Source organism: Copadichromis virginalis, linkage group LG20 (genome assembly GCF_057382275.1).
Source record: "Copadichromis virginalis isolate Kocher_CV1m ecotype Utaka linkage group LG20, C_Virginalis_male_GT1.1, whole genome shotgun sequence".
Lineage (NCBI taxonomy): Eukaryota > Metazoa > Chordata > Actinopteri > Cichliformes > Cichlidae > Copadichromis > Copadichromis virginalis.
The window spans coordinates 33,508,542-33,521,853 of record NC_140637.1 but is presented as its reverse complement, the minus strand read 5'-3'; the positions used below and the strand labels follow the sequence as shown (position 1 = coordinate 33,521,853).

The following is a 13,312-nucleotide window of genomic DNA, read 5'->3' as shown; positions in this document are numbered from 1 at the left end:
GCGAACTCCTCCTTGGGATTTGGTTGTATAAGCTTCATCTTTGGTCAGTGTCAACTACACACCTGGGCCATGTTAAATTGCGGAGCTTTTGAGTTTTCACAATACTATGAGGCCGTGGCGCCATGGCGAATTTCGATGACTCGCCATGAAAATCTTATTGCCTCTCATTTTGTCATACATTTTCTGACCTTGACCAAAGTGAACACATATGATAAGGCTCCACCCCTGAACATATTTCAACTGCCATATTTGACACCAGGGACAGCGCCACCTAGTGGGAACAGGAAATGTCATGTTTTACACTTTGGGGTACAGTATAGTGATGGGTGACACCTGCAGCCTCAAATTTCTCCAGGAAAGCCTTAAGGAGTTGGTCTTGGGTTACAGTGAAAACTGTGACTTTTCGCAAAAGGATGTGACCCCAGCAGCATGGCGAACTTTGATGTCACGCCATGAAGAAACAAATTAGTATAACTCAATGAAATCCAGTCTGTTCAGTACCAGACTTTACAGGCATGATGTCAGACCCGCCCTGAACAGATTGATGTGCCCATTGTCGGGAATACGTACAGCGCCACCTAGTGGCAACAGGAAATGTCATGGCTTTAATTTTGTTGTACTGATTTTCACAGGTTCATCGTGGCCACCTCAAAAGCGGTGAATATCAACATCAGTCCCTCGTGATGCTTCAGTGCAAAAATTGTGACTTTAAACTGAACGGCGCACCCTGGTGGCAACGCGGTCCACCATGAAAGATGAAGTGGCTTTTGAGGGGCTTGGAAAGTATATAGAGGCTTTAAATTTAGCACACCCCTCCAAATGGATGAAGGCTTTGTTGTCATGTGATCATTTTTATTGAATAGCGCGAAATGGCTCCACAGCGCCCCCTACAAAATTTCAAAACCACAGCCCCAGCTCTGTGTTTTATGTATGAGTCTGAAACCTGGTAAGCTTATAGGAGATATCAAGATGTACAAGAAAGTCTCTTGGAGCAATATCCAAAATCCAACAGGAAGTCAGCCATTTTAAAATTAATGTGCAATTTTGGCAACATTTTCCCCTCTTTTCAGGCTTCATACTTTAACGAACTCCTCCAAGGGATTTCATCATATTGAACCATTCTCCAGTGTGTGGAATCTAAAGACCTTTGTGATGTTAAATTGCGAAGCTTTTTACATTCAGGGAAACGGGGTGGTCATGGCGGCACGTGGAGTTTCAATCACTCGCCAAAAAGCAGTAATCTGCTGTCACTCAAAAACACAATGTCCAATCTCTCCCAAAGCTCATAGGCGTGATGAGACTCGAGCTCGGAAATGTTTGTTATGCCATTTGTGCATAATGGTTAGAGCGCCACCTAGTGGAACGACTAACTAATCATAAATGAATGAGTTGAAATGTTAGCTGGTGGTTAAATGCATGAATTCCATCAATGTGACATGAGATCGGACGTGCTGGTTTTAGGTGTTGGGCGTGGCTCGACGCGCCGGGGGTGCGAGGGCCCTCATAACGCTGCTTGCAGCTTTAATTATTATTATTATTCACCCCAAACAAGGGCCTTTTTGAGGGCCTAAACATGTTCAAAAACTCATGAAATTTTGCACACATGGCAGGTCTGGTGAAAAATTTTGTATTTTAATGGTTTTACATATGAGCACTGGGAAATGGCTCTAGAGCGCCACCTATGCCTTGTTAAATGCAGCCCTACGACCACATAGTTTGAGCTACATGTATGAAATTTGGCACACATGTGTATCATGCTGAGTCGAACAAAAAAGTCTGTGGGCCCATTGATGCAAACCCAACAGGAAGTCCGCAATTTAGAAGTGAAGGTGACATTTTGGCTCTAATTTTGCCATTTCCATGCCTCGAACTTTTTCGAACTCCTCCTTGGGATTTGGGCGTATAAGCTTCAAATTTGGACAGTGTCAACTACACCCTTGTGCCATGTTAAATTGCGGAGCTTTTGAGTTTTCACAATACTATGAGGCCGTGGCGCCATGGCGAATTTCGATGACTCGCCATGAAAATCTTATTGCCTCTCATTTTGTCATACATTTTCTGACCTTGACCAAAGTGAACACATATGATAAGGCTCCACCCCTGAACATATTTCAACTGCCATATTTGACATCAAGGACAGCGCCACCTAGTGGGAACAGGAAATGTCATGTTTTACACTTTGGGGTACAGTATAGTGATGGGTGACATCTGCAGCCTCAAATTTCTCCAGGAAAGCCTTAAGGAGTTGGTCTTGGTTTACAGTGAAAACTGTGAGTTTTCGCGAAAGGGTGTGACCCCAGCAGCATGGCGAACTTTGATGTCACGCCATGAAGAAACAAATTAGTATAACTCAATGAAATCCAGTCTGATCAGTACCAGACTTTACAGGCATGATGTCAGACCCGCCCTGAACAGATTGATGTGCCCATTGTCGGAAATACGGACAGCGCCACCTAGTGGCAACAGGAAATGTCATGGCTTTAACTTTGTTGTACTGATTTTCACAGGTTGATCGTGGCCACCTCAAAAGCGGTGAATATCACCATCAGTCCCTCGTGATGCTTCAGTGCAAAAATTGTGACTTTAAACTGAACGGCGCACCCTGGTGGCAACGCGGTTCATCATGAAAGATGAAGTGGCTTTTGAGGGGCTTGGAAAGTTTATAGAGGCTTGAAATTTGGCCCACGCCTCCAAATGGATGAAGGCATTGTTGTTATGTAACCATTTTCCTTGAATAGCGCAAAATGGCTCCACAGCGCCCCCTACAATATTTCAAAACATCAGCCCCTGCTCTGTGTTTCATCTATGAGTCTGACACTTGGTAAGCTTGTGTAAGATATCAAGATGTACAAAAAAGTCACTTGGAGCAATATCCCAAATCCAACAGGAAGTCAGCCATTTTAAAATTAATGTGTAATTTTGATGACATTTTCCCCCCTTTTCAGGCCTCATACTTTGACGAACTCCTCCAAGGGATTTCATCATATTGAACCATTCTCCAGTGTGTGGAATCTAAAGACCTTTGTGATGTTAAATTGCGAAGCTTTTTACATTAAGGGAAATGGGGTGGTCATGGCGGCACGTGGAGTTTCAATCACTCGCCAAAAAGCAGTAATCTGCTGTCACTCAAAATCAAAATGTTCAATCTCTCCCAAAGGTCACAGGCGTGATGAGACTCGAGCTAGGAAATGTTTGTTATGCCATTTGTCTGTAATAGTTAGAGCGCCACCTAGTGGGACAACTATAATCATGATTGAATGAGATGAATTGTTAGCTGGTGGTTAAATGCATGAATTCCATCAATGTGACATCAGATCGGAGGTGCTGGTTTTAGGTGTTGGGCGTGGCTCGACGTGCTGGGGGTGCGAGGGCCCTCATAACGCTGCTTGCAGCTTTAATTTATGTTGGAACTGATAACAGAGCTGTACGTTTGATTTTGTTTCAGAAACCTCTCAGCGAGCTAGCTTCCTGCTAACTTCTAACTCTGTTAAATTTAATAAATTCTGTTTTCATGGATGCCTGGATGTTAAACTTAATTGTTACACCTGGTAAAGCAGCAACGCTGATCATTTTATTAAAGATGAAAGAATTTAGACTATTTTTAACTCTCAGTGATGCCGCAGTGTTTGTTTGACTTTGGGACTGGAAGTGTAGTTTGGACTCAGATTCCTCCCCGAGGCTCCTGACTACGGTAGTTGTAGGTGGTGTCCAAATTCATGGGCTGCATCCTCCTGAGGCCGCATTTGTAGACCGATTACGTCACAGCGACGCGCCGAAGGCTGTCCAAATTCGTAGACTCCTCCGAATGCAGCCGACAAATGCGTCCTCCTTTTCCCCGAATTTGAAGGATGGGTCGGGTGTGTCCTTCGTGGCCCACCATATCCCAGAATTCATAGCGCGGCCCAGCCATACTCCAGTTTCCAACAATGGCGGCTGCTACTAAGTTTTAAAATTACTCTGATAGCTAGCCGGGAGCTTGAGGGTCACTGAAGCTGCCGAGAACGGCACAACTCCCGGCACATCATTTTCAGATCACCGCAGACTTTCGCTACTCGGGTTAAACGTAATATATAAGTCACTTAGACAACCTAAAAATGTTATTGTTGGGCTTTTTTCTGTGTTTTATTTGTTCGTGAGTAAATCGGTTTGGCTGAGATTAAAGTTATTAGATTAGATTAGATAAAATAAAACTTTATTAATCAAACAGAAAACTGATTAAACAGAAGTATGAGACGGTCGAGAATTTACGCCAGTGTCCTGTTATATTTAGATAGCAAGGAGCAGACGGCTGAGTTTATTAAACTCCCCGAGACAGCGGTGACGCTAATCAGAAGGCTAGACCGTCCAATTTCCCCAACTGTTTACTTCCGGCCTACCCGACCTTCTGAGGACCCGGCCCACGTAGACCACGAAGCCCGGGTCCTCAGGAGGATGCAGCCCATGAATTTGGACACGACCGTAGTGCTCATCAAGCGGTGCGGCTTTGTAGCTTATCAAAGTCGTACTAAAAGATTTTTTGACAGATTTCTGCGCGCCGTGTACCACATAAAATCGATTCAAGGTCAGTGAGCACAACCAGAATTCATACATAAAGCGCATTTTTTGAGAAAATTAAAGGATTGTAAGTGCGCCTTATAGTGTGGAAAATACAATAATTTGTCTCAGCTGTGTTCCCATGGGTTTTCTGTTCCCTCGTCGTTGTACTGTGTATAAGCCCCTGTTTCCCTCAGTCCAATGTCACGTTCTCCCTCATTCTTGGCTGTGTATTTTCTTGTGTGTTTCTCTGTATATTTAGGTTCCAGAATTCCAGTTTAGTTTAAGTTTTATTTCATCACCTGCATGCCAGCAACAGAGCTGTGTTTTTGAGTTAAAGTCCTGCATGTGAGTCTGCTTGTGGGTCCTTTTGTGCCTGCTGTGCAGCCAGTTTATGACACTAAGCAAACACTTGAGAAACAAACTCACTGATATCTATCAGTCTGGAAAAGACTGCATTTTTAATGTGAACCACAGTATGAAACATTTTCCAGAAATTGAGAAAACTTGGAGTAGTGGTGAACCTTCCCAGGACTGGCCTGACCTTCAAGTAGATCACAACAGAAGCCAGGACAACATCCAAAGAACAGCAGGAAACACTTTGCCTGATTGTTGAATCAGTCATGATGGATGTCAGTTCGTTGTTATGTTACCTCACCACTGCCATGTTTTGCTATTGTAACTATGACTACAAAGAGCCTTTTCACCTTACAGCAAACCAATGTTTTTGGGTGTGGCCCATTTCTGGTTTTGCCTTTGGTTCCACTCACTGGCTCTAGCTAGTGCTTCACACAGCTTGATTTATGGCTCTGCATGGATTTGGATATTATCCATGAATCAACATCATGTACAAGTAGAAAGACTGAAGCTGTTTCAAAGTGCAGGTATGTGAAGATGCTACTATGCTACTATACCTGTGGGGACAGTCCCCACGAGTTTGAAGACATTTTTGAGGCTCAAGATGTGTTTTTAGTGTTATTAGTTTTTAGTGTGTGTGTGTGTGTGTGTGTGTATGTGTGTGTGTGTAGTGGAGTGGAGTGGTCAAATAAAATGTCAGTACATGTAAGAGTGACTATGAACATCATATTTTGATGAAGTGTCATAAAAGTGAAACTAGTTGAAAAGTTTAGAGGCGGATTTGTTTCCCCCCTCATGCAAAATAAAGAATGTAAATGAAAATGATTTGACTTGTTTTGAATTGACCTCTGCACACACTCATACATTCATAGCTTTCATGTATTCATAGTGCTCTTGGAAATACCTTGCATATTCATTTTGCATGGAGACAAATATAAAAAAGTCATTTCAGCTGCTGAATATCAACAGACTAAAGGACAAAGCACGAAACATCCAGGGATGGAGAAAGTCCTGTTCATCATAGCCGCAACAGGCAAGTTGTCTGATTCTTCGAATTTTCTATTAAATGTAATATTTTTCCATTATTATTATTATACTTACTTTTTGCATAACCCACTGTCATTGTTACACTGTCTTGTGTCTGTATCGTTGTGTTCTGTCTGGTGTTGCACTGTTTTTTGCACTTTATGTGGTCCTGTGTTGACTGTGATTGTCTTGGAGGAACGTTGTCTCGTTTCACTGTGTACTGTACCACTGCACACAGCTGAAATGATAATAAAGCCACTTGAGAAATGTAATGTAACAGTGAAGCTAAAATGTTAAGACCACATTTAATCCAAATACTTGCTTATATGCTGTTTTTACAGGCCTGTGTGCCGTCACCTCCAAACATCACTACCAGTTTGTTTATGAGCTGAAGAACTGGACTGAAGCGCTGAGTTACTGCAGGGACAAATACACAGACCTGGCTGCTGTAGACGACATGCAGGATGTGCAGACGCTGAACGACATGGTGGACGTGAGAAAAATGAGCATCATGGAGAACGCCTATGTAAACTCTATTTTTTTTCTTCTGGAAACTTGCCAACTAATTATTTAACTTTAAACATACTGAACTATATTGATTTTTTTTTTTATTTCACTAGATTTTGACTGCTTTCTGTTTCAGTGTGGTTATGTTTTACATGTAACATCCTCTCCGTCTGCAGTCATTGACACTAGATTCACTGCTGTTTTAAGAATTGTGTAACATAAATCTGCTAAAATAAATCCCCACCATCTCATACTCCATGATGTTTACTAAAAAATTATTATTTATCAACTAATGAATTTGGGACGAAGAGCAGCTCATTCACAGTAGTCTTTTCTTTTCTATTTCACAATAGATGACCTTTGATACCAGTTTTCATTTTTGTCATAAAACAGGAAGGAAACTCTTTAAGCTTATCAAACAAATGTGTTAGCTTTGCATTCCTCCATTCCTAGTATTGCACGACTTGCAGCAGCTGTCTCTTCTGGCCTTTTAGCTTGTAGTGAGACTTCAGGGAGATTCACTTCCTCAAAAAGATCTTTGAGGATTTTAGCATCAGTGTCAATATCCCTAAGATCTGGCCTAATGCAGTTGTTCCAGTTGACTTTTGTAGTTTTGAGCATCTCAGTTATTTGCAAAAGGTGACGAGACATCTAAGAATATAAACGAGCAAAAAAGAAAAACACAATAAAAGAAAATCTTCAACCTAAACAAAATAAAGTCAAAATACACTCAGAATAAATGTATTCTAAGGATATCTATTTAGTGTTTATGCACATTTCTTCAGTTTTTCCAGTCAAAGTGTTAAAGTTGCTTTCATCCCGTGTTCTGGGAATCTGAGGACACAGTTTTACATACTTGTGACCCCTTTGATGCAAATTTTGTGTTCAAGATGTTGAACAGTAATCAGTCAAACATGCATGACGTGTTTTGATTTGACTTCCATCCACTTCCTGCAAGGAAAATATTTTGCATGAGGGCAACGATGTCACTGAATTACACAGCATTATACCTGTTTAAGGCATTTCTTTTCCAACGTGGACAGGCCAGAGTAGGCTTGTAGTTACACAAGTTTCATTTTTTGTCACCACCGTTTCTACTAATAACAAGCAGGTACATTCATATGTGCAAACGGGGAAATCGCTTGATCTATGGTTTTCATTGGATTGTGGACACTGACTGAATGAACACTACTTCTGCTTCAGCAGCAGGGTTACAGAGTGTCACTGCAGGATGACTGAGGTCAAACTCTCTTTAACTCTGACACAGGGACAAAGAATAAGAATAAGAACCGAAACTAGTGAATGACACAAAAAACTCATAGTGAAACTGTTTAGTGATGGGGTCATGAACTTATGCACACACACACACACACACACACACACACACACAGAGGTAAGAAGGAGTCTGAACAATCGGATGCAGGTTTGGAGAATCCTGGAGTGAAACTGTGACTGTGTCGCTGTCAGGTGGACTTTAAGCTGTGAAAGTTAATACTTCCTGATCCCATTTCACCTCTGTGCATCCAGATGGGAAATTTCATAAAGCATGCACAGTGTTTGTTGCTTTACCATGTCAGAACATGCTTCACACCCACAAGCTGCTTTGCAACCCACTCTGTGTAGTTGGTTGTGCTGTGGAGGCTGAAGAAACACAAAATAAAAATCCACTTATAGAACTGATCCTGATCCAGGTCAATACATATTGTTGTTTAGGTAATGCTGCCTCTATGATCACTGAACATTTAAATAAATCAAGCATAATGTGTGCTAGGTTGCAAAATGCTACATGTCCAGTATACGGAAACAAACAAAAACAATTTATACATTTATGTTATTATGATTATACTCATGATTAAATTCATTTTGAATTTGATCTTGTTGGAGAAAACGTCAAATACACACACACACAAAATAAGAAATCAGACTTTACACTGATTTTAAATTAAGTCACGTGTGAATATTTGCAGTAATACTTTAATACGTAAAGCTGGTTCAGTGACCCAAACTTACATCACACTGTAGGAACAATGGTGGCGTGTTTGTGCTGACAGGAAATGGTTGTTTTTTGGACAGTATGAAGATTTAATCATCTACCACACACACACACACACACACACACACACACACACACACACACACACACACACACACACACACACACACACACACACCCAGAGGTAGGAAGGAGTCTGAACAATCGGATGCAGGTTTATTTATCAATTAATGAATTTGGGATGTGTGGTGTAAAGAAGAAAAAAGGTTGTGACCACTTACACCCAGAACTGCTGAAGACTTAATTCTGACTCCATAAAAATCAATGTTAATGCCTGATAAGATAAGATAAGATAAGATAACCTTTATTAGTCCCACACGTGGGAAATTTGTTTTGTCACAGCAGGAAGTGGACAGTGCAAAAGTTATGAGGCAAAAATTAGAATACAATAAGAATAAATACAGTACACAACTGTACAGAATAGAATAAAATACTATATACAGTAGAATACAATAAAATAAATATACAATAAGATAAAAATAGAATACAAATACAAATACTATATACAACTGAGTAAAAATACAACGATGACAGAAAGGATTATTGCACTTAGTATTATTGCACATGTATGGATGTGTGTGCTTGATCAGTTAAAGTCTTTGTTGTGGAGTCTGACAGCAGTGGGGAGGAAAGACCTGCGAAATCTCTCCGTCCCACATCGTGGGTGCCGCAGTCTCCCACTGAAGGAGCTGCTCAGTGCTGTCACAGTCTGCTGCATGGGGTGGGAGATGTTGTCCATCAGGGATGACAGCTTAGCCACCGTTCTCCTGTCACTCACCACCTCCACTGGGTCCAGAGGGCATCCTAGAACAGAGCTGGCCCTTCGGATCACCCTGTTCAGTCTCTTCCTGTCCCCAGCAGAGATGCTGCCGCCCCAGCAGACCACACCATAAAAGATAGCAGAAGCCACAACAGAGTCATAGAAGGTCTTCAGGAGTGGGCCCTCCACTCCAAACGACCTGAGTCTCCGCAGCAGGTACAGCCTGCTCTGCCTTTCCTGTAGAGGGCGTCTGAGTTATGAGTCCAGTCCAGTCTATTGTTCAGATGAACACCAAGGTACCTGTAGCTGTCCACAGCCTCAATGTCCATACCTTGGATGTTCAGTGGTTGCAGTGGAGAATGCTTGTGCCTGCGGAAGTCTACCACCAGTTCCTTGGTTTTACTGGCGTTGATCTGGAGGTAGTTCAGCTGGCACCAGTCCACAAAGTCTTGGGTCAGACCTCTGTACTCCTTGTCGTCCCCATCAGTGATGAGGCCGACTATTGCAGAGTCATCAGAGAACTTCTGCAGGAAGCACTGGGTGGAATTGTGGGAGAAGTCTGCAGTGTAGATGGTGAAGAGGAACGGAGCCAGAACCGTTCCCTGTGGGGCCCCCGTACTGCAGACGACCCTGTCCGACACACAGCCCTGAGTCCTCACATACTGTGGTCGGTCGGTGAGGTAGTCCAGGATCCAGGTAGTGAGGTGATGGTCCACTCCAGAGTTCACCAGCTTGTCCTTTAGAACCGAGGGAAGAATGGTGTTGAAGGCACTGGAGAAATCAAAGAACATGATTCTCACAGTGCTTCCAGCGGTCTCCAGGTGAGCGAGGGAACGATGTAGGAGGTGAATGACGGCATCATCCGCTCCAATGCCGGGCTGGTAGGCAAACTGAAGTGGGTCCAGTGATGAGCTTGTTAGGCGCCGAAGCTGAGCCAGGACCAACCGCTCCAGGGTCTTCATCAGGTGGGATGTTAGAGCCACCGGCCTGTAGCTGTTGAGGTCCTTGGGGCGTGAAGTCTTTGGCACTGGTACAACACAGGAGGTTTTCCAGAGCTGTGGGACTCTTCCCAACCTCAGGCTCAGGTTGAAGAGGTGCTCCATCACCCCACACAGTTGGTCCGCGCAGGACCTGACGACCCTCGAGCTGATGCCATCTGGACCCGCTGCCTTCTTGCCATTAATCCTCCTCAGTTCCCTCCTAACCTGGGTGGTTGAGAGAGACAGGCTGGAGCCTTGTGTTGAGTGTGTATTGGATGCTGTTGTTGGGGGTGGGGGGGAGCGAGCAGGGTGAATAGAGGAGGTGTGAAGAGTCTGAGGTGGAACAGCAGCAGTGGGGGTGGGTGAGTCTGCAGCCGATGTTGCAGACTGCCTCATGGCTGAGTCAAATCTGTTGAAGAAATGATTCAGTTCAGTAAATGTGATTGAAAGATAAATATATCATGAAGTGTAGTCAGATAAAATCAGAATATTAAGTGAACGTGTGAGAGAGTGGGTCAGACAAAGGTGACCAGACTCACGTGGAACCAGGCAGCTGTGGAGAGAAGCAGGGAGACATAGCTGACAACCGCTAGGTCAGTAGCATCCCATCCAGGGTTAGGGTTAGGATCCGTCTGCTTAAATCTTTTTTGCTTGTACACATCAAAGAATTTAAAATTTACAAGCAAATAATTATTTTAGTGAATCTGATAAAAGCTCAGTAATTTTTAAAAATTCAATTACACAATTTTGTAATGAAATACCAAAATGAGATGTTCTGCCCTGAGACCGAGTTTCTTACTGACAATCTGACAGCTTAACTCATAGATATTATGTCTAATGAAACAAACCCGCTGGTGCTTTCAGCGAGCCTGGATCGGGCTGTATGATGACATCAACGGCTGGAGGTGGTCGATGTCAGAAACCAGTGAGGCTGAGTTCAGAAACTGGTCACCTTGGCAACCAGACAACGTAATGAGTAAAGAATTCTGCGTACTGATGCTTGATGGACTGTGGTTTGATTATCCTTGTGAGAGTTTCTACAGATTCGTCTGCTCTGATAACAGAGGTGAGGATTTTCAACAAAGCAGCTCATATTTTTAATTTTTGTTGACGAACTTTTATTGACGTTTCAACAACAGCCTGACTCTTCACACTTAAAAATGCATTTACGGTTGTACACAGCACTCGAGTATGGTCTGTTTTCAGGGTCGACTATGACATTTGTCTACATTGACAATCTCATGACGTGGACGGAGGCCCAGACCTACTGCAGACTTCATTACACAGACCTGGCCAGTGTGAGGAACATGCCAGAGAACCAGAAGATAGATGAGGTGGTACCTGCAGGGGTGAAGGTGTGGATTGGCCTTTTCAGAGATTCCTGGAAGTGGACAAATGGAAGTAACTCCTCATTAGGATATTGGACAATTATTGAACCTAACAATCTGATGGGACACGAGTCTTGTGTGGCAGCAAACTTTTTACTAAATGCAAAATGGGAGGACTGGACCTGTGACTCCATGAAAGAATTTGTTTGCTACATTGGTAAGCCATGTTTCAGAAAGTCTGGCCTCTGATCCTGCTGCTGTCAGCCACAATTTACAAAACGCATTCATATAAACAAAGACGTTTTTAGCTTAAGATGTATGACACGATTAGTAATCTGACACAATTAAAAGTTCTGTTAACCCAATCAATGAGCAGATAATCATAATCTGATGGTTTGCTTTGTGCCCCGTTCTGTAAAGGGAAGATCTACCATTGTTGTACACAGACTCTTGGGTCATACGTTATTTGACATTTCCTGCATTGCAGAAATTGCACTCAGATTTGTTTCATTGTAAGCAGTTGTTCCTGTTTCTTACGCAGCAATAACTATGTAACTATTTTTCTTCTTGGTTATTGCAAAGCGCCTGTTTACAAGCAAGTGGTGAGAGTGAATCTGATAAACTCCAATCCTGATCTGACCCACCCTGATGTGATGGAAGCCATGCTAAACCAGGCAAGTCATGACACATTTTAAGGTATACTTATTAATAAACAACAAAGAGTCTGTCCAAGATCTCACTAAGTCTAACACAGGTCTGTACTGGTGATGTGTACAGACACATACTAATGCTAACCAACTGTATCTGCGTCAACACAAAACTGTAACAATATACTTTTCTGAATATAAGCTTAAAGCAATGGGATGATTCCTGCATTTGAATCTAATCTAATTCTAAGGAAGGACCCTGGTTCTGTCCTTGGCTCCTTCAGCTCATGTACCTTAGGCTGAGTCAGGTTTTGAGTTCTCAGTTATATGTAAGAGCCATGAGTGTCAGTCTGTTTCATCCTGGCAGATGAAGCTGTGGTGAGCAATCCTTCGAGTACTGTGAAAAGCGATCTAAAAATAGGAACCGGAGTCTGAAAGCCACAACAAAAAACAGAAATAAGGGATTTTTTTAATGTGATGAAACTTTAGATCATGTTTCATATCTTTCACCTCTAATCTCTTGAACTTTATTAAACTACTTTTCCTCTGGAGTTCATAACACTGAACTGCCGAAGTCAAATTACAATGTTGGTCATTTTTCATTAAAAGCTAAGCATGAGCTATAGGATTAAGCTGACTATGAAAGACTGAGTGATGGACTGAGTGAGTGTTATTCAAGAAAGTACTTTTTTGTGTGTCTCAGATCAAACAGAAGCTGAAGGAGCAGGGAGTACAGGGAGACATCAAACTGAGCTGGAGGAAGCAGTCAGATGGATCGGTCTTCCAAAAGGATGACGAGGAAACGAAGAGGAAGAGCATCGTCTGAAAGTTTCAGGCTCTATTGTGAAATATTATCATATTATTCTGTACTTTGTGTGAAAAACTCAAATAAAGCAAATCATACAAATCTTATTTCAGAGAACTTTATGAATAGAAAACTATAAAAAATGTTGTGATTACTGTCACTGAGTAAGGCTTTACCTAGTTTCAGATTTTAGTCATACCTTTTAACACTTAGACTTGAAGCTACAGCAGGTTTGTTGGGGATTTGGTGATAGGACGCTCTGTAATTATAATATTTTTTGCAGCATCTGTCAGCTCAGACTGCTTTGATGAAAATG

The 13,312-nt window shown here is 42.3% G+C and overlaps 1 protein-coding gene across 1 annotated transcript; it reads left to right on the top strand.

The window, feature by feature from the left end:
- The first annotated feature begins 5,889 nt into the window (after positions 1–5,889).
- Positions 5,890–13,312, top strand: LOC146685246 (putative C-type lectin domain family 20 member A). Its single transcript, XM_085442995.1, has 6 exons — positions 5,890–5,923; positions 6,258–6,442; positions 11,081–11,282; positions 11,423–11,761; positions 12,127–12,218; positions 12,895–13,312. The coding sequence occupies exons 1-6, from the start codon at positions 5,890–5,892 to the stop codon at positions 13,015–13,017; spliced, it is 975 nt and encodes a 324-aa protein (XP_085299121.1). The 3' UTR covers positions 13,018–13,312.

Bases quoted from the DNA above. Each gene is read 5' to 3' on its own strand.
- LOC146685246 (XM_085442995.1), top strand. From the start codon at position 5,890: ATGGAGAAAGTCCTGTTCATCATAGCCGCAACAG. The intron at 5,924-6,257 runs GCAAGTTGTCTG...CTGTTTTTACAG, and splicing joins GTTCATCATAGCCGCAACAG to GCCTGTGTGCCGTCACCTCC. The intron at 11,283-11,422 runs GTGAGGATTTTC...GTCTGTTTTCAG, and splicing joins CGTCTGCTCTGATAACAGAG to GGTCGACTATGACATTTGTC.